General features: G+C 43.8%; 1 protein-coding gene across 1 annotated transcript in view; it reads left to right on the forward strand.

The window, feature by feature from the left end:
* The window catches only part of DNAH10 (dynein axonemal heavy chain 10), a 1282131-nt gene that overhangs the window by 283839 nt on the left and 974766 nt on the right, over nucleotides 1-23526 (forward strand). The window contains exon 14 of the mRNA XM_069215014.1: nucleotides 13696-13869. Coding sequence (XP_069071115.1) covers nucleotides 13696-13869 — 174 coding nt within the window. The remainder of the gene's footprint in view (nucleotides 1-13695; nucleotides 13870-23526) is intronic.

A 23526-nucleotide genomic window follows, 5' to 3' on the forward strand; every position in this document is an offset into this window, starting at 1 on the left:
TGTCAAAAATGGAGGAAGAGAAAAACGAAAAAGCTTCACAAAGGGAGAAAGAGTGAGCTGTAAGGGCAGGGAGTGGCTGTAAATGGATTAAGATGCCCAACAATGTTTTTCTGCCTTAAAGGTGTAGAGCTGGACGCAAGGAGGGAAAATGTGGAACTGAGACTGAGGAGTTGCCTGCCGTGGTGGATTTCGAAAAGTATGATAGCATGAATGCTAAAATCCATCATAAAAGGAGCACTTACAGATTTAAATTTGAGGGTACATTGGTGGATATTCATAAAGATCCTGTAAACCTTCTTTTGATTTCTACCTCTCGACAACTCTCTCATGGGAAATTCTGTCTTATGAAGGACACAAAAGATGGTCATAATGAGATTCAGTGTGATGCAAGTTCCTGGAGAAAGAAAAGCCTGGACATCAAAGCTAACTATATTTGTAGGTAAAGTAGGAAAACTTAGGGTCTGATTTAGAGGGCAGTTACTCTGTCAAGGTGACAGAGTATTTTACTCCATTGTCCTAGCATATTAACAAAGCTCCAAATTTAGAGATGTCCTCTGCCGCAGAAGATATTTCTTTCATTGGCAGTGTTATTAGATGAAGGTCAGAAGCACACTGGGTGTGATGCCTGGGAAACATTTGTCGCCAAATTGGAGGTTAAAAACGATGAGCGCCCACCATGAAACCTGGTAACACCACGAAAATATAGACAGTGGACATTCCACATACAGCCCGCACGAGCCACATGCACCCTACATGGAAGTAAAAAACATACAATTGGTGCATAGACATAAATAGATGATATTGTATTTTGAACCCTGACACACTCACAAGTAAGATGCAAAATAAAGGATGGTTTCCATCAACTGCTAATTATAGTTCTAGTTATAACTTGTGACATAGTCGTGCGCTGTAGAAAACGAATACTGTGGATTGTGATTAGACCCAAGTTGTTATTGTTATTTACGGTATATGTTATTTTAGACCAGCTAAATCCTACTATGACAAAACTACAACTGTTGTCGATAAATGTGCAGAAAACAATAAAAAGATGTTTAAAAAAAAAATCTCTTTCATTGGCAGGAACTCCTGTCACAGCAGTTCCTGTCAATACATTGAAATTGAGCCTTGTGGCTCCATCAACATGGTGGTGCCATACCACACACTTTTAATACCTTTTAAAATTTCAAAATCTAAATCCCAAAGTGGGATTTTCTTTTTGAAAATTCAAATAAAATCAAAGACTGTCATCCTGGGAGTTTTTTTCCCATGGTGTGGGGGTCATTGAAATGTTTTTACTCTCACTTACCACCACGCTTTGGATGGCGGTAAGCGAAATTACAAACTTGCCGTTTGTTGGCTCTATCTAAATAGGGCAGGCGGACAAATAGAAAATCCTCTGATGACCCCTATTCCATCGGGCTGTCAGAGTTGTATGTTAGCGGCTGAGACAGAGTATTTTTCACTGCTGACATACTGAAGGTCTATCCAAAACTAAATCAGGCGGGCAAAACTTCAGTACGGTGCTGCAACAGAGTATCTTTTCCACCGCACTTTGAGTCAGGCCTTTGGTTTCTTCAAAATCTTGCCTCCAACCTGTTCCAGTTAAATTGGAGGGAGAGAGAAAGTTAAGTGAAGAATCTGAAGGGACAAACTTGGCAGAAGCTAGAAAGGAGAAATGCCAGCTATTCAACCAGTTCTCTCAGCTATGAAGGCAGTGTGTAGGACTTGGATGCCACTGTGTGCTCTGAACTAGAATTCATTGTATCACACTTGGTGAAGTGATTGAGATTCTTTAATCTGTGATAGCAGATTGTTAGCCCTGCCTTAAGAACGGAAAACCAACTGTGAATGAAACAATTAGACATATTTATTTCTCTGCCAAATATGAGGATAACATTACTTCAAGATGGCAACCATCAACCGCAAAGCCAAGTAAACATTGTGTCAAGAGACAGCACCTAACAACATCACAGTTTCTTTATTTAGCTAGCAATAACAACAGCGACTTCTATCAAAAAGGAAGAAGAAAAGCCAAAATTGAGACATTTTGAGATGTTAAAGAAACAATAAATCATAGCCTTTAAGGTATTGAATCTGCAGATGTTTGTGTTAATTTTTAATTTTATTTTTGTGATATTCAACTTAAAGTTCATATTTTTTCATTTGATAAATAATCGATTTACTGATATTCATTTTATGTGGGTATTTTTTGAAGTTCTTGTGTTTCCTTTTTGATCACAGGCAGAGTAGTCTGTGCCTGCCATTATTTCATACGCATAGACCTAGAACTCAGATTCAGGTTCCTTTCCATGGGCAGGGTCTGAAAATGTGATTATTCCAGTACTGAAACTTTCATAGATTCACATGCTTGAATCATTCCCTGTTATCGAGATGGGAGTCCCTGGTACTTTATAAAAGTAATGTCACCATAGACATAACAGTAGAGGCCTTAGTCCTTTCAGTTTAGTATCATATCAGAGTCATTATGTAAAAAAAGGGACTGATCTTAAGAGTCCCCCCAAGGAGGTGATACTACCCTGTAGAACCCACCTGAGAGAAGCTCCAGTCCCACAGATTTTCTATTGCACGTCGTGCTCTCCACTGAGCTCTCCTCAGTTTTTTAAATCTTGGATAAATTCAAGAATACATTCCTGTATTTTTCCATTTGGAAAATATTGTTCCCTTGGTTCCACAACTTTTTTCTTCTCAGAAGATGAGACTGATTTTCTTCATCATGTCAAACAAGGAAAAGAAGAGTCTCTTCAGAGCTTGTGGTTCCTGTGGTAAAAAGAGACTTCACTCAGACGTCCCCACAGGGACTGCATTTATTGCCTCTACCTAGGCCATTCTGCAAAAGACTGCAAGGTATGTCGGAACTGTTCTGCCAAGACAGTGAAGGACAGGAAAGGAAGGTTGCTAATGTGGCTTCATAAGCTCCAGACCAGGAAAGAGCCAGTTTTTGACTCTGATAGCGGGTACTCCTGTGCCATATCAAGAAAGTTGTATAAGAGGGAAAGATCACCCCATTCCAGATCTTCCTCAGAGCAACCAAGGAAAGCCTCAAAAAAGGCAGCAGCCCTTCTAAATCTCCTGACAGAGTCATCTTCTACTAGAAAGGAGAGAAATTAACCTTCTACATCATCTGAAAAAGCCAAAAAATCATCTTCTGAGCAGACTACACCATCTCCTAAGGTGAGGCATTAGTTTAAAAAGCCTTCTTCAACTCTGTTGACAGATACATTGTCGATGAACTTCCCACCCTTGACAAGAACATCATCTTCGACGAAGAGCACATACACAGTGGCTTCAGCATCAGCGGTTACCACGTTGTCCACCACTTCTTCCACCTCGTCGATGACAATCTCGTCGACGACATCGTCTACGACCAGACCATTGATGCTGAAGATCTCCATCAAGCCGTCGTCAAGGGCACCTTCCACAGTCCCACCTTCAACACTGGTTCCCTTGCAGATGACAGCAACATTGTCGTCTACTTCTTTATCGACGGCCAGAAAGAAAAAGTAACCCACTGCCAATTACATTGTCTGTGGCACCATCAACGACCCTGTCTACAACATCGTTGACGACAGGAAAAAACCAGAACCAACGTAGAAGTAAGCTACTAATGCCAGAGCACACTTCACCAGGCAAAGTAACACCCCTGATTCAAGTCCACCTTCTGTAAGAAGAAGACTCAGAGGACGAGGGACCATTTGGCATTTGGAATGGCACATAGTCCTTCAGAGCTTTAGGTTAAATGCCAAGATAATGAAGAAAGCTATGACCAGGAGGATGAACAAGGGTATTAGCCTCCTCAGGTGCAATATTAACAGCCATTTCGAGAGGCAATGGTTTGTATTCCCAGCTCTTTGATTTCTGACTTCCAGCTCATGGTCTCCAACTATAGGAAAAGGTTTCCTTCTACAACTGCTCCTGCAGAGCAGCTTTCTACTGTCTCTCCACCTCCCATGACTCAACCATCCACTCCAATACAAAGGCCTGCGTTGTTGCCCACTTCGGCAAGATATACCACAGATGGTGCTTCTATACGACCCATATACCTCTGATGAAGCGAGAGAGGAATGGGAGCTCCAGGACACATTCGGAATGGGATGAACACCTAATCCCCACACCGTCATCTCTGTCGCTCACACCTGTAGACTCTCCACCAGAAGACACTTGGTGTTCCCACAATTTACTGAAAATGGTAACTAAAAGGTTCACACTCCCCATGCCTACTAAACAAATGGACTGTTTCTTAAATGACTTTTTCAAAAGAGTGTAAGATCCATGCCCATTGTAAATTATATCTGATAAGAGGGCTTAAAAGTGGTGAAGAATCTGGCTACAGTAAGAGCTGTGCTCCCATGGTTAGACAAAAAGTTTAAATCACTGGAAGACGCCCAAGCATGTTTAACTGGCCCTCCAAAACTGTATTCAATGATAACGCAGGCAGTGCAGAGGTGTTCTAAAAACCCATCTACCCCTATCTCTGATCCACCCCATAAAGAAGGGAGATGATCAGACAACTTTGGGAAATGTTTTTCCTCTATTTGGGACACACAGTTGGAGCTGAAAATTCCCTGGCAGTTTTGGGACGTTATGATAGCCAATCATGGGCTGACATCGCCCCATATATTGACCAACTTCTCGGAGATACAAAGGCAGAGGCAAGAAAGATTTTACCAGAAGGAAAGCAAGCCTCAGCAGAAATGATAGATTGTGCAATGGATATCGCCACCACTGCATTTCAACAACTTGCAGGTTCGGTGGTACTTAGAAGGCCAAACTGACTTAAGGCTACCACCTTCAGACTGGAGGTACAAACCAATTTATTAGATCTTCTGTTTGATGGAGAAGCTTTCTTTGGTAAACACGTAGATGAAGCCCTGCGAGTAATTAGGATGGACAAAAGCATGGCCAGGTACTGGGGACCCTCCAGTCCAAGAACTTGCTCTTTCATGGAGCCAGAGGACGAGGGACACAGGTTTATTGAGGAGGATTTCAACAATTCCTCTACCCATCCTACACATCTTCATCACAGCAGTTTTGGACATAATATTCGCAAAGACAACCGCCCCAGGCGGCCTACTCCAGACCTCTTCCTTCAAGGGAAGTAAACAGGTTGTCAGCAATGACCTGCTACAGGCTCCAGCTACTTATGCGACTCCAACACTAAGATTGGGAGGAAGAATATTCTGGTTCATACAGAAGTAGCAGGAGATAACATCAGTGGGTGCTACAGCTGATTAAATTCGGCTACACCTTAGAGGTTACTCAGATCCCACCTTCATCCCCACCACATACCTCCATTCCTAAGCATCTAAAACTTCTCAGGTTGGAGGTCAAGACCATGCTCAGAAAGGGAACAATAGTGAGAGTCCCTTTCTCACAACAAGGAAAAGAGTTCTACCCTACTCCCATTCCCCTCCACCTCCCCTATTTCTTTCTGATTCACTAGAACTAGAAGGAATGGCAACCTATCCTTGACCTCAGAGAGCTCAACAAATATCTAAAAAAAAAAAAAATCATCCTGCATGGTTCACAAGAAGCATATTTCTGCATCCCAATCTATCGTACCCACAGGAAATTCCTCTGTTTTACAGCAGCCGGCATCCACTTCCAGTTCAAAGTCCTTCCCTTTGACCTGAAATTAGCCCCCAGAATATTTGCAAAGTACTAGCTCTGGGTTGCAGCATTCTTACAGAAACAAAAACAACAACTATTCCCATACTTAGACAATTGGCTTATAAAAGCACATTCCAGCTGAGCTGCTCAGATGTCAACAAAAGCTTACATGAACCGATTCAGACACATAGGTCTCACGCTAAATGGGAAGAAATTGAAACCCCACCCATCAAGAGCTGTAACTTTTTTGGGAACGACAACTAGACACATTCAATAAGGCCTGTCCCACGTTAGAAAGGCAAAGCAAAATAATATCCTTAGCAAAGTCAGTTCAGAGAAAGGAATCTCTTTCAGTGCGCCTCTACAAGTCACTCGTGGGGATGATGTCATTCATTCAGCTAGTTCCATTCTGCCATCTAAGAATGTGACCTCTCCAAAAGGAATTAGATCTTCAGTGGCTTCAGACAACAGGTTCATTTAACAATACCATCAAAGTCGCTCCAGTCATGATCAAAGCACTCTGTTTGTGGACACAACAGTCAAATCTTGCAATAGGTCTTTCCTTTCTACTTCTACCTTCCCTGCTGGTCATTACCACCAATGCCTCACCGGAAGGATGAGGAGCATATCTCCAGGACCTACAGCAGAAAGTGGCAAAAACATCTTCACTATTGTAACATCAATATTTTAGAGCTCCAAGCAGTACATCTAGCTTACAAGCTTTCCTCCCCAAGATAAATAAAATCTGCTGTTCTCATACGCACGAACAACACAACACAACAATGCACTACTTAAACAAATGGGGAGTCAAGATCACTTCCCCTTTCTCAAGAGTCTTAAAACATTTGGAAATGGTCTATTCAAAATAGAGTGCATCTAAGAGCGGGACACCTACCAGGCAAACAAAGCGGGATAGCGAACATTCTCAGCAGACTAAGATCATCGTGCTAGAGTGGGAATTGAATCAGAAGGCACTCAACTAGATACTCTTGGCATGGGGCAGAAACAACCTAGATCTCTTTGTGAGCCCTCAGAACACCAGAACCTTGCAGGCTAATTTTGATAGCTCCCTATTGACCTTGCCAACATTGGTTCTCAGAGTTTCTCCTCCTCTCAGAGAAACATCACATTCCACTGAAAATCTCACCTGATCTTCTGACCATGAATGGAGGCCAAGTCCTACACCCAGATCCCAGGTTGCTGAAATTATCAGCCTGGCTCCTGAACACAGTGAATTTGCCCATCTTCATGTCCCTCCGGAATGTAGAGAGATACTTTCCCAGGCCAAACCAGATAGTGAAAGCAAGACTTACTCACAAATGGAAAAGGTTTTGTTTATGGTGTCACGGGGAACATATAATTCCACTATCTTCATCACCAGAGCTGATATTGCCATACCTATTACATCTGGCATCTTGAGAATTAGCTCATGCATCCATTAGGGTACACCTGGCGGCCATATCTAATTTCAGACGCTCTGATCTTCTGACCATGAATGGAGGCCAAGTCCTACACCCGGATCCCAGGTCGCTGAAATTATCAGCCTGGCTCCTGAACACAGTGAATTTGCCCATCTAAATGTCCCTCCGGAATGTAGAGAGATACTTTCCAAGGCCAAACCAGATAGTGAAAGCAAGACTTACTCTCACAAATGGAAAAGGTTTTGTTCATGGTGTCACGGGGAACATATAATTCCACTATCTTCATCACCAGAGCTGATATTGCCATACCTATTACATCTGGCATCTTGAGAATTAGCTCATGCATCCATTAGGGTACACTTGGCGGCTATATCTAATTTCAGACGCTCTCCGATGTCTCCTTCTTTATGGTCCTCCAAACTAATGAAACAGTTTCTCAAAAGATTGTTTAGAGTCTTCCCACCAGGACAAGCTCACCCTCCATCTTGGCACCTTAACACGGTACTATCACAGCTCATGAAACACCCATTTGAGCCTAATCACAGAGTGGACTTTAAAATACTTTTTTGTAGAAAGTAGCTCTTCTTGTGGCTCTAACTTCGGCCAGGCACATCAGTGAGATCCATGCTACCACTATTCAAGAGCCCTTCCTCCAATTTAAAGATGCCAGGGTAGTCCTTCACACAAACCCTAAGTTTGTCCCTAAAGTCCCATCGGATTTTCACATCAACGAGCCTTTGATTTAAAAAAAGTTTCTTCCCGAACCGGACAACACCAGCCGAGATGGCTCTTCGCTCTTTGGACATCAAGAGATGCATAAAGTTCTACTTGGATAAGACCAAAAGCTTTTGTAAATCTCACCAGCTATTTGTGGCTTACACCACTCCTATGAAAGGGCAACCCCTTTCCAAACAGAGCATAGCTAGATGGATAGTCATTGTGTAGGAAGCTGGCTCTGTATATACTATATCAAAATGAGATATAGGCCCTCAGTACGACCCTGGCGGTCTGAAGGCTGCCACATTATGAGTGTGGCGGTTTGGCCTCTCTCAGTCTTCCACATCTCTGCTGGTACCGCCATGGCAGTAGGACAGCTGGGCTGGAGGACAGCACCTCCGGGTCGGCTGTCCACTGAAGACTATATAATGAGTCAGCTTTCCGCCAGAGTTTCCGCTGCGGTAGCACCTCCATGAAAACCCTGGCAGAAAGGCTGCCGGCGACATGAAATTCCTTTCCTGTCACCAGCAGTCGATTCCCCCCCCCCTCCTGCAATTACAATACCCCACCAACCATTCAATGTCAGCACCAATCTCCCCCCACCCCCTTCCATGACACCCTGCCCCCACCTCCTTCCACGACACCCTCCTCCCCCACCTCCTCTTCCATGTCAGCACCCCCTTCCATGACATCCACTGGTGGCCTTCTGGCGCCTGCGGCATCAGCAGTCTGTGTAGCAGACCGCTGAAGTCATAATGAGGCCATAGTGTGCACAGAGTCCAGGGGTTCCCCAGAGGCTTAACGGAGTCTAAAGTAGATAATACTAATGCTCTCTTTTGTGGTACTGTGGTCAAGCAGTTAGGCTTATCAGAGGGTAGTGCAAAGCATTTGTTATACACACACAGACAATAAGGGAAGCATACACTCAATGACTAACTCCAGACCAATGGTTTTTATATAGCAAAAATATATTTTGTTAATTTATTTCTAGAACTACAAGATTCAAGTTGCAGGTAAGTACATAAATAAATAAGTATTCCACATATGTATCATATCACTTTGAATAGAATTGCCAAGTTGTACAGTTTTCGAATAAATGGCAATAATCTAATTTAAAAGTTGGCAGCGCAATTTTCAGAAGCAGTTCCTCAGTGGCGGAAAGGTTAGAACAGTTTGAAGTACAAGACTTACAGTTCCAGTCTCCGGGAGTTAGGAAGTCCACAGGTTGGGGTTCAAGTTAACCCCAAACACCCACCACCAGCAACATGGGGCCGGCCAGGTGCAGAGGTCAAAGATGAGGCAGATTTAACATGGGCTCCTATGGAGACTGGTGGTACTTGGAATCAGGTCTGCTTGCAGATAAGTACCCGCATCTTCATAGGGCAGACCTGGGGAGTTTAGAGGAGCACGGGTGGGGCCACAGGTCAGCACCAAACACAACCCCTCAATGGCGCAGGGGTGGCCATGTGCGGGGTTCAAACATAGCATTGGGCTCCCAATGTTTTCCTAAAGGGGGACCCCGGGAGCCACAAAGATGCTGCAGGTGACGTCCAGGGGGTCGGTTCCAGGAAACCAAGGGCTGGACAAGGAGGGGGGCCGCCTGCTCGATGTTGCTGCACCAAAGGTTGGAATCCCCAAGGCCAGGGGGTGCGGGTGCAGGGATACCTTTCGGCATCTAGAATTTTCGTCTAGTTCTGTCGCAGTCATAGGGGCCCTCACAATTCAGTCAGCAGGTGTCGTTATGGTGAACTGGAGGGGGCAACCCATGGTGGGCACTTGCTCAGAATTGCCTGGGGACCAGCTCTAGTCGGTTGGGCCACATGGACACGGGCTTTGGGTGTCTGGTGCAGAGTGGGCAGGATTCGCTGATCCGGGCGGTTCTGGTGTCCTGAGATAGAGATTCTTCTTGGACAGGGCTGCTGTCCACAGGACTTCTTGTCTTATGAGATGCAGGCAGTCCTCTGGAGGCTTCTCAGAGGTTGCTGGATACGCCTGATGAGTCGCTTTCTTTTGCTGGGCTTTTTGGAGCTGGAGACAGACCGGTAGGGCTGGGGGAAAGGCAGTTTTCATCTTCTGTCTTCTCTGCTGGGGTTTGAGCTTAGCAGTCCTTCTTCTTTATTCTTTATTCTTGTGAGGTCGCCAGAAATCTGACGAACTGGGTTCAGGGAAGCCCTTAAATCCTGGATTTAGGGGTGTTACAGGCGTTAGAGGGCAGTAGCCAATGGCGACTGTCTCTGAGGATGGCTACACCCTTCCTGTGTCCACTGCCTTTGGGGAGGGGGACACACACCTAACCCTTATGGTCCGTGTCCTCCAAACTAAGATGGAGGATTTTGCAAAGAGGGGGTCACCTCAGCTCTGGACACCTTAGTGGTGTCCCAGCTGAGGTGGTCACTCCTCCCTGCTTTACCTAATTTTCCCACTGGACTTGGAGCCAAAAGTGTTTGTTTTTTTCAGGGGCGGGCATCTCCACTAGCTGGAGTGCCCTGGGGCACTGTAACAAGAGGCCTGAGCCTTTGAGGCTCACCGCCAGGTGTTACAGTTCCTGCAGGGAGGAGGTGTGAAGCACATCCACCCAGTGCAGTCTTTGTTTCTCGCCACCAGGAGCACAAAGACACTCACCCTATGTGGTCAGAAACTCGTCTCTTAGTGTCAGGCTGGCACAGACCATTCAGTCCTGCACTAAAGGATTGGGTGAAATGCAGGGGACATCTCTAATATGCCCTCTGGGTGCATTGTTCAATAAATCCAACACTGGTATCAGTGTGGGTTTATTGTGCTGAGAAGTTTGATACCAAACTTCCCAGTATTCAGTGAAGCCATTATGGAGCTGTGGAGTTTGTAATGACAAACTCCCAGACCATATATACTCATTATGGCCACACTGCACTTACAATGTCTAAGAATGGACTTAGACACTGTAGGGGCATATTGCTCATGCAACTGTGCCCTCACCTGTGGTACAGCGCACCCTTCCTTATGGCTGTAAGGCCTGCTAGAGGGGTGACTTACCTATGCCCCAGGTAGTGGGATGTGGGCATGGCACCTTGAGAGGGGTGCCATGTCGACTTTGTCTTTTGCTCCCCATCAGCACACACAAGATGCAGTGGCAGTGTGCATGTGCTTAGTGAGGGGACCCCCAGGGTGACATAATACATGCCTCAGCCCTAGGGGACCTTACCTGGCCACAGGGCCCTTAGTACTATGGGTACATTTTACAAGGGACTTAACTGTGTGCCAGGGTGTGCCAATTGTGGAAACAATGACCACTGTTTTGGGAAAGAACACTGGTGCTGGGGCCTAGTAAGCTGGATCCCAGCACACTCTCAGTCAAAGTTAGCATCAATATCAGGCAAAAAGTGGGGGGTAACCATGACAACAAGGGTACTTTCCTACAGATTGCAATTCAGTTCTGTCACCAGGCAGCAGGCAAACCACTACAAGCTTCAGTACATGTTCTTTCCACAAGATTTGTCTCAACCTCAATGGCATTGTTTGTTGGTGTACCACTGCAGGACATTTGCAGAGCAGCTACCTGGAAGAGTCCACATCTTTTATGAGAAACTACTGTCTGTAATAAATCCCTGAAGGAGCTATGACTGTAGGTCAAGCAGTCCTGAGGTATCTTTTCCGGTCAAGGTGAACTAACTTTTTCTTCCTACCATCCTTTTTTCTAGTACTGCACATTGCATAGCACATAGTGAATGTTTTCTCTAAAGTATGCTCAAACGTTTATCCCCACCTTATGAGTTACATACATGGGTTGTTCCTATTTTTATTTCTGCCTTTTACTTTTTTAACGTTACATATATAGGAAAATGTATTCTTATTTTTATCATAGGGCAATGTGTCAGGAATATCTCTTTCTACTCTAATTCAAGCATGGGAATCTATGAGAGTTCCAATACTGGAGTACGAAATGAGTTGCTTACCTGTAACTGTAGTCCTCTAGTATTGGAATCTTTCATAGATTCACATGCGACCCACCCACCTCCCGGGGGAAGCTCACTTTTACCTCTATCAGAACATTATTACTTGTAAGCACTAGTGCTTTGAAAATCTGAGGGACTGGAGTTTCTCTCAGGAGGGCACCATAAGGTGGTGTTGCCTTATTGATGGAATCTTAAGTTAGTACTTTTTTACATAATGACTCTGATATGATACTAAACTGAATGACTTAAGGCCTCTATTGCTATGTCTATGGCGGCATTACTTTTCTAAGGTACTGGAGACTCCCATCTCAACGATGGGGAATGATTCTAGCATGTGAATCTATGAAAGATTACAATACTGGAGAATGACAGTTACAGGTAAGTAACTTATTTTCTTACAGGTAGCCTCTGCTACATATTGTAGTATATACACTGAGAGAAATAAGAGCAATGTAGTGCATTCCATACTTATAACACTTGTTTCTACAATCCAGATATGCTCAGCAGTATCAGAAAACAATTATTATAATCCAGTGACTGTAAGTAAGTACTGTGACTGCAGCATAATTCCAAAGTCACACAATCAAGTGCTTTATCCAGGTTTATAAGAAAAGAAATGATAGTAAAGCAATGAATGAATACATATGGATTACTGCACACCCTAGATATAATGGAAATCTCATAAAACAACTTGTCAATGTAATGTAATTGCGGGCTAGATGTTAAACTGTTAATCGTGACTTTTGATGAGTTGCTACAGGGCCAGAATGCTGGTTTGTCTGTGCTATTTTTGGTAGAATGAGTATGAAAGCCTAATCAATTACATTTGCTAGTGTTGAACTGAGTACAAAACAATGGTAAATGATTGAGGTGTTTTGGATCGTTGGTGTCCTTGAGCACAATAATTGTGTTCCTATTTTTGTAAAGTGAAAACAACAATAGGGCAACACATTCTTCTCCAAGAAAACAGGACATATACAACAAACTAAACACAAAAAGCATTTCGAAGTAATTCACCAGTACGTTTTTCTTTTTGTTTGTACATTTTTGTGAGTGGTACTCATGATATCCTATTGACGTTAGCATTAGAAAATGCAACAAACTTATATTTTCTTTTGATGAGGCATACTATATATGACCAATGTCCAGTTTATTTAATCTTAGTTAAAGAGCACACAAAAGCGGTTGCATACAATACACGTAGCTGATGACTCAATATAAACCACAAATTCACTTGTAATGCAAAAAGTGCCGACTCTAATAAGCTAGAAAATTCACATATCCTCTCCTTGTTACATCAGGTGTTTGACTCACTGGGAAGACTGTCTCAAGAGGAGTTGCTTATTTTTTCTATGATAACGACACATTTGTCTAGTTTTGTCAGGAGTTAGTTGATCCTTGGGGACCACCACCTGGCACCACCAACTCTATTTACAGTAATGGCACTGAGTGTTGGAGTGGTGTGCTTGTTCCCTTTATTCTCCCAACTAGATTTGTGGACAAACTAGCAGACAGTTACAGTGATTACCTGTAAATGAATAGCTTGCTTCTTTCAAGTTAGTAAGGATCAGGCGTTCTCCCAGATATCTATTTGTACACAATGACAATGATTAGTTATCACATTCCATTTCTTTAAGGAAATAATTACATCAACATATGAGTAGACCATTATCACATAATCACATACCCACAGAGGTTGTTCCAAATTGTCTCTAGAACTTGGAAGGCTAGGATTTCTTTCTTTGGGCGAAATGAAAACTACAAATTGCTTTTTATTCAGTCCTTATAAGTCTTTGTTGTTCTCCAGTATTTATTCATGTACAACTACGATTGCACTCATCTTAGTCTTGGTAAACATTTATTTCAAGGATATTTATAGCATCCCAATTGCTCTTTGCTAATACGTTAGTTTATCACTAGCCAACTCTGTTTCCTCCTTGCCTTTCACTAATCACCACTTTGAAAAAGATGATTATCTTGATATATTTGTATGACAGGCTAAAGCTAAGTATTTGGAAGTAGCCAAGAAAATGAAGGAATATGAAGATAAAAAATATGAAGCGTGGAAAGAGCACACAGAAATGATACTTCCAGGACTTCTCAAAAGAAGCCTACTCCTGAAAACAACTGCTGGAGCACTCACCAAACCACATCAATCCTTCCCTGAACCAGTAAGTGGATACACAGCAGTATATTTTAAAATGTTAAAATTGGAAAAAGTTTGATTTTCTTTGCTATCAATTTTCAGTTTTTCATATTAATTGATTGTTTTTAAAACACAAAAGACATGCATAAGGAAGCATTGTTTCATCAGTCAGTGATTGCCTGCCAAAATAATATTTAGAGCATTTTATTTAAATGTATGTATTTATTTTCAGTTGCATGGACAAACAATGCTGCATAGATGATATGAGTACATCCTTGCTCACATTACATCTGGTAAACAAATACAATATAATGTGCAAAAATAGAGATAACATGCATTTGGGAGGCTAAGCAGGGAGAAACATTGAAGTTAAGGCCTGAGGATAGTGATAGTGAAAGGGGTAGCACATGAATAAGCGGTTCATCAAATAGTCTGATAGTATAGCAGTATGTCATATATTTCAGCAAGTCATCCATGGGTGGGATCCTGCTGTTGTCCGAGGGAAGGGCTATACTTCAATGGCTTTAGATAGCCCCAGAGCACCATTAGCGGATCTGGGTAGACTGTGTGTTCTATCATGGTTGATAACAAGGCTAACTCAGCCCCCCAGAATACATGGATAACAACATAATTCCAAGCCAGAGTCACAAAATCAGCATTGTCAGCCGCCCTCTGGGGCATCGATGTGAAGGACCCAACTGTTACAGAGCCTTTGGCGTGGTATACGCCTGATGCATGTATTTATAATGGAGTAGTTTGTGCCTGTTGTTAGTGGAAAACAGTTTTGTTTGTAAGCAACAATATCACCAGGTTTTGTCAGGTATGGGGTGTCCCAAGTTATGTTCCAACGCAGCTTGGGATTTGATTGTCTGTGCTAGACAAGATTGATATAGGCTGGAGACTAATCTGTTCCCATCAGTAGTCGATATCACTAAAGTTAGGGGAGGGGGGCGGGAATTCAGCCAGTTCTTCGGGGGTATGTGGGAAATATTTCACGTAGAGTACTGTGTAGATGGAGAAGAACAAAGCTGTCCATATGTGTAGAGCCCCTCTGGCCGTGAATGCAGTGTTCACATACACATTTGCTGTTCGTGAAGACATCTTTCACTGTGCAAAGCTGATAAGCTGCCAGTGTACGCTGTATGAGTATCTTGTGGGTCAGTGGTAGTTATGGATTGTTGATGAGAGGTTTGCCTGGGGAGTATAAGAACCCATCACCGAGGTATCTCCGGAGTATGGACAAAGCCCAACAGGTCATAGAAAGTGTATGTCATGTCTGAAGGCTCACGTGTGAGTCCTAGGGTTAGGGTCTAGGACAATGGGAGCTGTTCTGCCTGGTCTTGTTCTGTTTTTAAGTAGGGGAGCCTAGCATCTTGGTGATACCAGCAATCAGAGAAGTGGTATTGCACCAGTAAATAGCACAACTGAAAATCTGGGACCCTGAAACCATGTCTGCCAAATGGGAGGGTCAGTGTCTCCCATTTGATTCTGGGATGTTGGCCCGCCTATATGAGACATGTCAGGAGGCTGCATAGGGTGGAGAAGAAGTTACTGGTTAGTGCAATTGGTATGTTTGAACATAGGTTTAAGAAGCGCAGAAACACTACCATCTTGATTATGGCAATACACTCTGCGATGGACAATGTTGGTTTGATCCATCTGTCTATCCCAGCAGTGAGTTTATCAATGGCAGGGCCATAGTTCTAACATATCACTTCTTCCTTCTGTCTATGTAGGACATTACATAGGTACTTGGGGGAATCCATACACCTCAAGAGGGGGTATTCTAGATCACAGAGGACAGTAGCACCTGTGAGCGGGAAAACTTTGGATTTGCCCCAGTTTACAGAATGGTCAGAGAGATGCCTGTATCAGATTATTTCTCATAGGGCGGAGGGAGGTGAGTGGGAGGGTCTCGGACAAATCATAAGATGCCATCTGCATACATAGATGCCAGGAGTGTCGCCTTACAAAATCGTAGTCATTTATGTAGGTGGCGTTCTTGTATGTGCTGGATCAGAGGATCCATGGCAATAATCAAAAGCAAGGGGGAAAGTGGGCATCCTTGACAAGAGCCCATGGACACAGGGAAAGCGTCCGTGAGCAAAGTGTTCACTCTCAGCCGGGCTGTAGGGCCATCATGTACTAGCATAATGAGGTCGTGGAAGCTGTGGGGCACTCCCAGTGTGGCCAGGATTCCTTCAGGAATGACCATTCCAACAAATTGAACACCTTCTCACATCCAGGAGGGTGACTGCAGCTAGCAGAGTTGAGGAAATTTGATTCAGGACTGCAAATATAGTGCAAAGGTTGATGGCAGTAAGCGGTGTGGCACAAAACCCATTTGGATGGGGGAGGTTATTTGCTCCATGAGCAGGGCAACATGTGTTGCAACAACCTTAGCTAAAATTTTGTTATCGTAGTTGAGGAGAGATAATAGCCTGTATGAAGTCATATGTGGGCCAGTTTGCCAGGTTTTAGGACGAAGGTAATAACTGTTTCTCATAGGCTGGGGGGAAGGAATGCCCTCCTAGAGAGCTTCAGCATATACCTCCAACAGGCTTTTGGCCAGGACATGTTTGTAGGCCTTCTAAAAATTGCCTGTGAGTTCGTCCAGGCCAGGGGCCTGGATCCACCTAGGGCATCAGTTGCCTGTGCACTCTCTTCACGTGTGATATGGACAGGTAAAAACTGTTTTTGTTTTTTCCGTTAACCACACCATTCCCACCTCAGCTAAGTATGTGTTGATCACATCTGTGTCACCTATTGCGCGTGTCGTACATAGTTGTTGATAATAGGTTAGGCGCATGTGGCTATATTGATGTTGTCTACAACTGTTGTGCCCTCATCCTTAAGAAGGCTTGTTACATAGGTGTCCTGATAGTTAGGACACAATAGCTGCGATAGTGTGCGGCCTGGTCTTTCTCCCTCCCCGTATTGCAGAGCACATGCATATTTATTCAGACAGGCCAGTTTGTCTTCAGCCAGGTCCCAAAACTCCTGCAATAGAATCGAGTTTCTTTGTAATTGGGTGTTTTGAGCGCTATAAAGTTGTGGCTATATCAATGGCCCATAGTTCCCTTTGAACCTGGGACAGCTCGCCGTGGATACTCTTACTGACCCCCGCATGTTTGGAATTGCAGACTCCATGAAGATAAGCCTTAAATGCCTCCCATAGGGTGGCATACCTGGTGACAGAGCTGGAGTTTAGCTCAAAGTAGTAATTTCTGGTGTCTTGGAGTTCAGATTTGAAGATAACATCATGTAGTGAGTTTTCAGAGAAACGCCATTGCTGAGGTGCATAATCTGGATATGGCACATTTAACATATATTTAGGAAAATATTATACCGCACAAAACAATGTAAATGTTTAGGTAAAATGTTTTACCAAGTGCAAAAAATAAAACAAAGGACAGTTATCATTCTTTTTACTTTCAGGAATTTCACAATATTGAGGGTACTGGAAGAAATGTGGTGAGAATCATGGTTTAAACCTCCTTTATTTTGGTGGGGGTTGGACTTCTTTAAGTTGAAGTCTCAGTTTTCCCAACACTTAGGCCAGAGATTTGACTTGGCATCCTTTTCGCTTAGTTCTCCACCTCATACTGTCAGCCAGGAGGAGTTTCTTTTGCAGCTGTTGACATGTATCTGGTTGTCTATTGTGTCTTCAGAGAATGTCCAGTGCAAATAGAAAGTATTGCCTCATGTTCTTCACCTAACTCCCATCAAAAGGCACCAAATCGCAGTCCACTCTTGTACAGACAAGGCACCTGTAGACTGCCTATGTGAATTCACTGCATATCTGTGGAATAGGTGTTTATTTCTGATCCTTCTGTTTTGTTTTGTTTTTTGGGGTGCAGGGAGTGGGAAATGTAGAACTGAGATTTGTTTTCCTTTAGATTTGTTTTTCACAGGAAGTGCTATTTCATGGTACAGCTGTAGTTTGGGAGGTCTCCTAGTCACCAGGCCCTTATTTTTAGGATGTTGTCTAGTTGCTAAACCCATAGCCATGTATGCCCAAATGACAGTTCAGGACTATGGAAACCATGTAACCTGAGAATCGCAGAAGCTCTATGGCATTGTTTTTATTATTTCATGCTCCTTAAGTGGGGCTGTGAAGGCACAATTCTGTATAATTTCAGTTCTGAAAAAGATGCACAACTGTCTCTCACTTGTGAATCTTGAATCTGTTTCTAGTTGAAGCAGAAAATCTGCTGGCATCTCCTCCTACCATCAATCTCTGGAAAGCCTTACTCCGCATTATGATTTGAATGTCAATCAGTGTTTATCCACTTTGTTTTGGTATTAGCTCATTACTGGTTTCATGTTATTTTTTCCTGTCATCGTGCCTTCATAAAGATGTTAGATTGGTGACCGTCATTCAAGAAAAGACTGAATTGTCTTTAAACGTGGCTACAGGTGATATTATTACCAAAATCAGTTCACTCTTTATTTTCCCTTCAAAGGATAACAGGCTGAGGGGAGCCATCAGAATTCAAATATGGCAATGTTGGAGGCTGGCCTGGTGTGTGGTGGGTACCTATTGTACTTTACACATGATACCAGGTCCAGGTATCCCTTATTAGTGTAGTGTAGTCAGTGTCTAGAAGCCAGGCTCCCTAGAGGTAGCTGTGGATGAGCAGCCAAGGCTTATCTAGGAGCCATGCAAAGCTCATGCAATACCACTGTAGTCACACAGAACTTACACATGTGAAAGAAAACACCCAGTGTTACAAAAATAAAGGTACTGTATTTTGGTGGCACAAATACCCAAAATACCATAGAGACTATACTCCCTTAGGAGGTAAGTAATACACAAATTATATACACCTGTATGCATAAATAGGCATACAAACAGTTAGAAAACAGTGCAATTAGTGAAAATCACAATAGATAGAAATAGCCCTTTGGGAGCACACACCATATACTAAGAAAGTTGAATGCAAGTCGATACCCCACCTAGGTAAGTGTAGTGTGTAGAGGGGAGCTGGGAGTACTAGAAAAGCCCAAAGGTAAGTACCACAACCCACCCCAGCGACCAGGAAAGCAGGAGTAAATCAGTGTAAATTCCCCAGATCACACACACACACACACAGGAGAAGAAGAAGAATGCAAAGCCCAGAAGAGACTGCAAGACACCAACAGTGAATTCCTGGACAAGAGGACCTGTGGGAGAAGGGGACCAAGTCCAAGAAGTACAGCAGAGTCCAGGAAGGGCAGGAGACCCTACCCACCAAACGGAAGTTGCAAGAGGTGAGTCACTGGTGAAGAAGGAAAGTCAGCACTGAACCCAAGAAGACGAAGTCGAGTTCCTGGAGGCTGCAGGTGATGTCCAACGTCGGAAGGAGGATTGCAGTCGGGTTTCCATCTTCATGTTCTGCCAACAAGCCTTGGCACACGCAAAACTCGTGGTTAGCGGAAAGTGGAGCTGCCGGGGACCAGGAAGGACCAAGTGGACTCTACCCAGAAGAGGGAGTCAGAGGCAGCCCTCAGTGACACAAAGAGCCCACAGAAGCCCAGGCAGCACCCTCAGGAGTCCCAAAGGACGGAGACACCAAAGTCGCAGAAGAGGCCCACTCAGCACTACAAAAAAGGCTCCCACGTCGTCGGAGAACCACTCCGGGAGCTGTGCGTCGCAGGAAGGAGTGTTGGGGGCTGGAGCTTTAAGATGCCTGAATATCTTGTGGAAAAGGTGCCAACAAGCCTTGGCAGCTTCAAGGACGTGGTGCATAGGGGTACCGTCTTGGGTGCAAGAGCTTACCTCCACCCAAGTTGGACAGCTGGAAGAGAGGGAACCACCGGGACCCCTTCAGTCCACCACCCTTCATGCAGGATCCACACAGTCGATGCAGTTGGTGTCTGCAGAAGAAGGGGAGTGACTCCTTCACTCCAAGGGAGAGTCCTTCTTCCTTTTGATGCAGGCTGAAGACGGGCTGTCCTCAGAGGATGCACGACTGGGGAAATGTTGCAGTTGCTGGAAGGAGCCGGAGATACAATGTTGCAGGAGGCGTCTTTGGTTCTTTGTTGCAGCTTGTAGGGTCCTGACAAGTCCAGATGCAGTTTCTTTGGTCAGAAGCCGAAGTGGAGGTTGCAGAGGAATCCTGCTGGAGTCTTGCAATCTGAATCTGAGGAGCCTCCCATGAGAGAGACCCTAAATAGCCCTGAAAGGGGGATTGGTCACCGAGCTGGGTGCCCACCTATCAGGAGGGGCTCTGACATCACCTGCTGGCACTGGCCACTCAGATGCTCCCAGGGTTCCTTGCCAAACTTGAATTCAAGATGGCAAGGCCCAGGGACCCTCTGAAGGAGCTCTGACCACCACCCCTGGGGTGGTAATGGACAGGGGAGTAGTCACTCCCCTTTCCTTTGTCCAGTTTCGTGCCAGAGCAAGGACTGGGGGTGCCTGAACAGGTGTAGACTAGTTTATGCAAGGAGGGCACCAAATATGCAGTTCAAGGAACAGCCAGTGGCTTGGGGAGGCTACCCCTCCCAAGCCTGGAACACCTATTTCTAAAGGGAGAGGGTGTAACACCCCTGTCCCAAAGGAGATCCTTTGTTCTGCCTTCCTGGGCTTAAGCTGCTCAAGCAGCAGGAGGGCAGACACGTGTTGGGGAGGTGGCAGCAGCTTAGGCTGCCCGGAAACCCTCAGAAGGGTGAAATGGTAATATTGTGGATCCTCTAAGGGGCCCCCAGAGTGCATGGGATCATACAACCAATTCTTGCAAAAGCTTCGGGTATGATTTCAACATGTTTGATACCAATCATGCCTATGTTTGGAGTTACTATTATGTAGCTGGACATAGGTAGTGACCTATGTCCAGTACACGCATAAAATGGTGCAGTGGAAAATGGCAGTGAAAGGGTGCTTGAATCCTTTCACGCAGGCTGCAATGGCAGTCCTGCAGAACCCTTTGCTTGGGCTCAACCTGGGTGGCAAAATATATGCTGCAGCCTATAAGGATCCCCTGGAACCCCAATGCCCTGGGTTCCTAGGTATCATATACTAGGGACTTATAATGGGGCACCAGTGTGCCAGTTGTAGATGAAATACAGAGTTTTTGGGAGAGAGCGCAATCACTGGGGTCCTGGTTAGCAGGATCCCAGTGAACACAGTCAAACACACTGACATCAGGCAGAAAAAAGGGGTAACCATGCCAAGAAAGAGGGTACTTTTCTACAGCCATCATATGGTTCTATGTAGATTTCCACAGTGGACGCATTGGACCTCTAGGCTGGCTTGCCAAGTTACATGAAAACATGTCCCTGTTTTACATGGCAGGCTGCGTCGCCATAGTATCTGTGACAGTTTGCATTTGAGTTCACAGATGTGAAATATCCTTGCTTTGTGGGATTCTCGTTTCTGCACATTGAGATTAACAATTAATTGATCAGTTTTTAGTGCATCAAACCATCACACCCTGTGGTTACAAGCAACGTTCTAAAAATAGTAAAATAAGGATTATATGTTTAAAATCATTGAAATGGCAATCAAATAAAAATAACGTTAGACATCTTTCAATGAAAATAGGGCTTAGTGATCTAGGGTATCTACATCACTTAGACAGGGCTAAATATAGTGTCCCAGATTACTAATCTATTGGTGGGCTATAAAGACCCACAATTCAACAAATAGTAACCAAGGGTATAGGTCAGCCTTGCATAGTATATAAGTCCAAATTTCAAAATTGACTATTCTGAGAACAGTAAATACACAATAGACTGATTTAACATTTTGTGTTGTAGTGGTTTATCTTTTTTGGAATTCATGATGGTCTTAAACTATTGACTTGATATGCAAATGTTAGAATTGTGACCAGCTGACATGGGTTTCACCATGCGATGCGCAGTCCTCAGTCTTTTTCAAGGCTGTGTATATATTTGATAGCACCATAAGTGAATGCAGTGATATTTCAACATGTGTGAAATAGATACCCACACCCATATTATGAGTGGAATAACGACGCGAAAAAAGGTAAAGAAAGATTTCCAGGCAATGAAATAGCATAACAAAAAGGATAAACTGGAAAACAGAAAATACAATGAAAAATGAACAATTAGTTTATTATGATATCTCTAGTCTAATCAATATCTACAGAAATATGTTGCATATCAAGTACATTGTATCTGTGTGAAAGCATTTCACAAATGTGGGACACTACACACAGGCTCTAGGCCCATAAGGTTGTATATAATGAGGTGGCAGAGCAATGTTGGTGTATTGAGGTACATGCATGTTGGGCTGTAATTATGCATTGAAAACCTTGAGAAAAACTGTCAGTTCTACTACGCAGTGCTAGCAATAGGTATCGTAAAGTATGCCAGTATCTATTAAATGAATCAGGTTTGGGACTGGGGTCATTGTGAGGTTAAGCGAACATTAAGCAGAGAATTGACTGTATAATGGAGCTAAACATCATGCTAAGTAATAAAGGATATTATTAGAATTAGCAAAATTAATTATCAATTGAATAATTTCCAATAAAAATCAAACAATACATTTAAATTATTTATAATTTAATTAACTTCCCAATGTATACACCTACAAACCCAACAACTCACTACTAAAATATAGCGTACTATGTACTGTTACTGAACAAATTAAAAAATATATTATGATATAATCTAACAATTAACATAATTAATAATCAATTAGATAATTACCATTTAATTTTAATTATTTATTGTTTAATTAACTTCCCGTTGTAGGAGGCTGACTCAGTTTATGCTATACACCTATGGTGTGGCACCCTATATTAGTGATAGTGTTTTAGTGCCTAGATAACCAAAGCTCTCTAAGGGTAGCTGTGGGGAGCTGCTCAGGCTTATCAGGGGGGAATGTAAAGCACTTGCAATACCACAATAGTCAGTCAGTGATGTTCACACAAGAAAGAACCACACCAAGTGTTACAAAAATAAAGTAGTCTTTATTGTAACACTAGTGCTAATCTAACTGTGGTATATCTCTACTTGGAAATATCTACACCCAACAAACATACTCAATACCAAGCAGGAAAAGCACAGAAATACATGAGGACATATGGGGGGACCAAACCATATATTAAGAAAGTGGTATAAGAATGGAGGTACCCACCCAAGGTAATTGTTTTAGGATCCCAGGGGATGGGGTAGTATGACAGTACCCAAGGTAAGTAGGAGAAATCTGGTGGGTGCCCGGATGCAGGAGTGTTATCTAGCCGGGTGCCCTATAGGCTAACCCAGGACCGTTGTGGTTGGCATTGTTAGGATTCAGGACCCTTCTCAGAGGACCCCAAGGAAACCAGTTGGCACAAGGAAGGTTCAATAGTACCTCCACCCGTGGATACCCAGGACGCTGGAGTGCCTACAACAAGGAGCCCAGGTGCAAAGGTGTGAAGTGACGTTGGAAATCTTCCTTGAAGTAAATGGGGCTTTGGTTGCTCAGCTGTTGTCACAACCCGTGGACTAGGCCGGTGGAACCCAAGGGCAGATTCTAGATAAGAAGAACCTGAAAAAGAAGGGGACAGAGTCCAGACCACTCAGAGGTGTCCAGGCGGTGCAGGTAGGTAATGCCAGCCCTTCTTGGGAAGAAGTTCCTGCAGGACAGTGATGGAAGAAGTACCGCTGTGGAGTGTAGGTGATGCATGAGATTCTTGGAGTCTCCCACGAGCTTCCCCACGACGACTTGCTGGCATCGAGCACAGGG

The sequence above is a fragment of the Pleurodeles waltl genome, chromosome 11 (assembly GCF_031143425.1).
Source record: "Pleurodeles waltl isolate 20211129_DDA chromosome 11, aPleWal1.hap1.20221129, whole genome shotgun sequence".
In the NCBI taxonomy this organism is placed as follows: Eukaryota; Metazoa; Chordata; class Amphibia; order Caudata; family Salamandridae; genus Pleurodeles; species Pleurodeles waltl.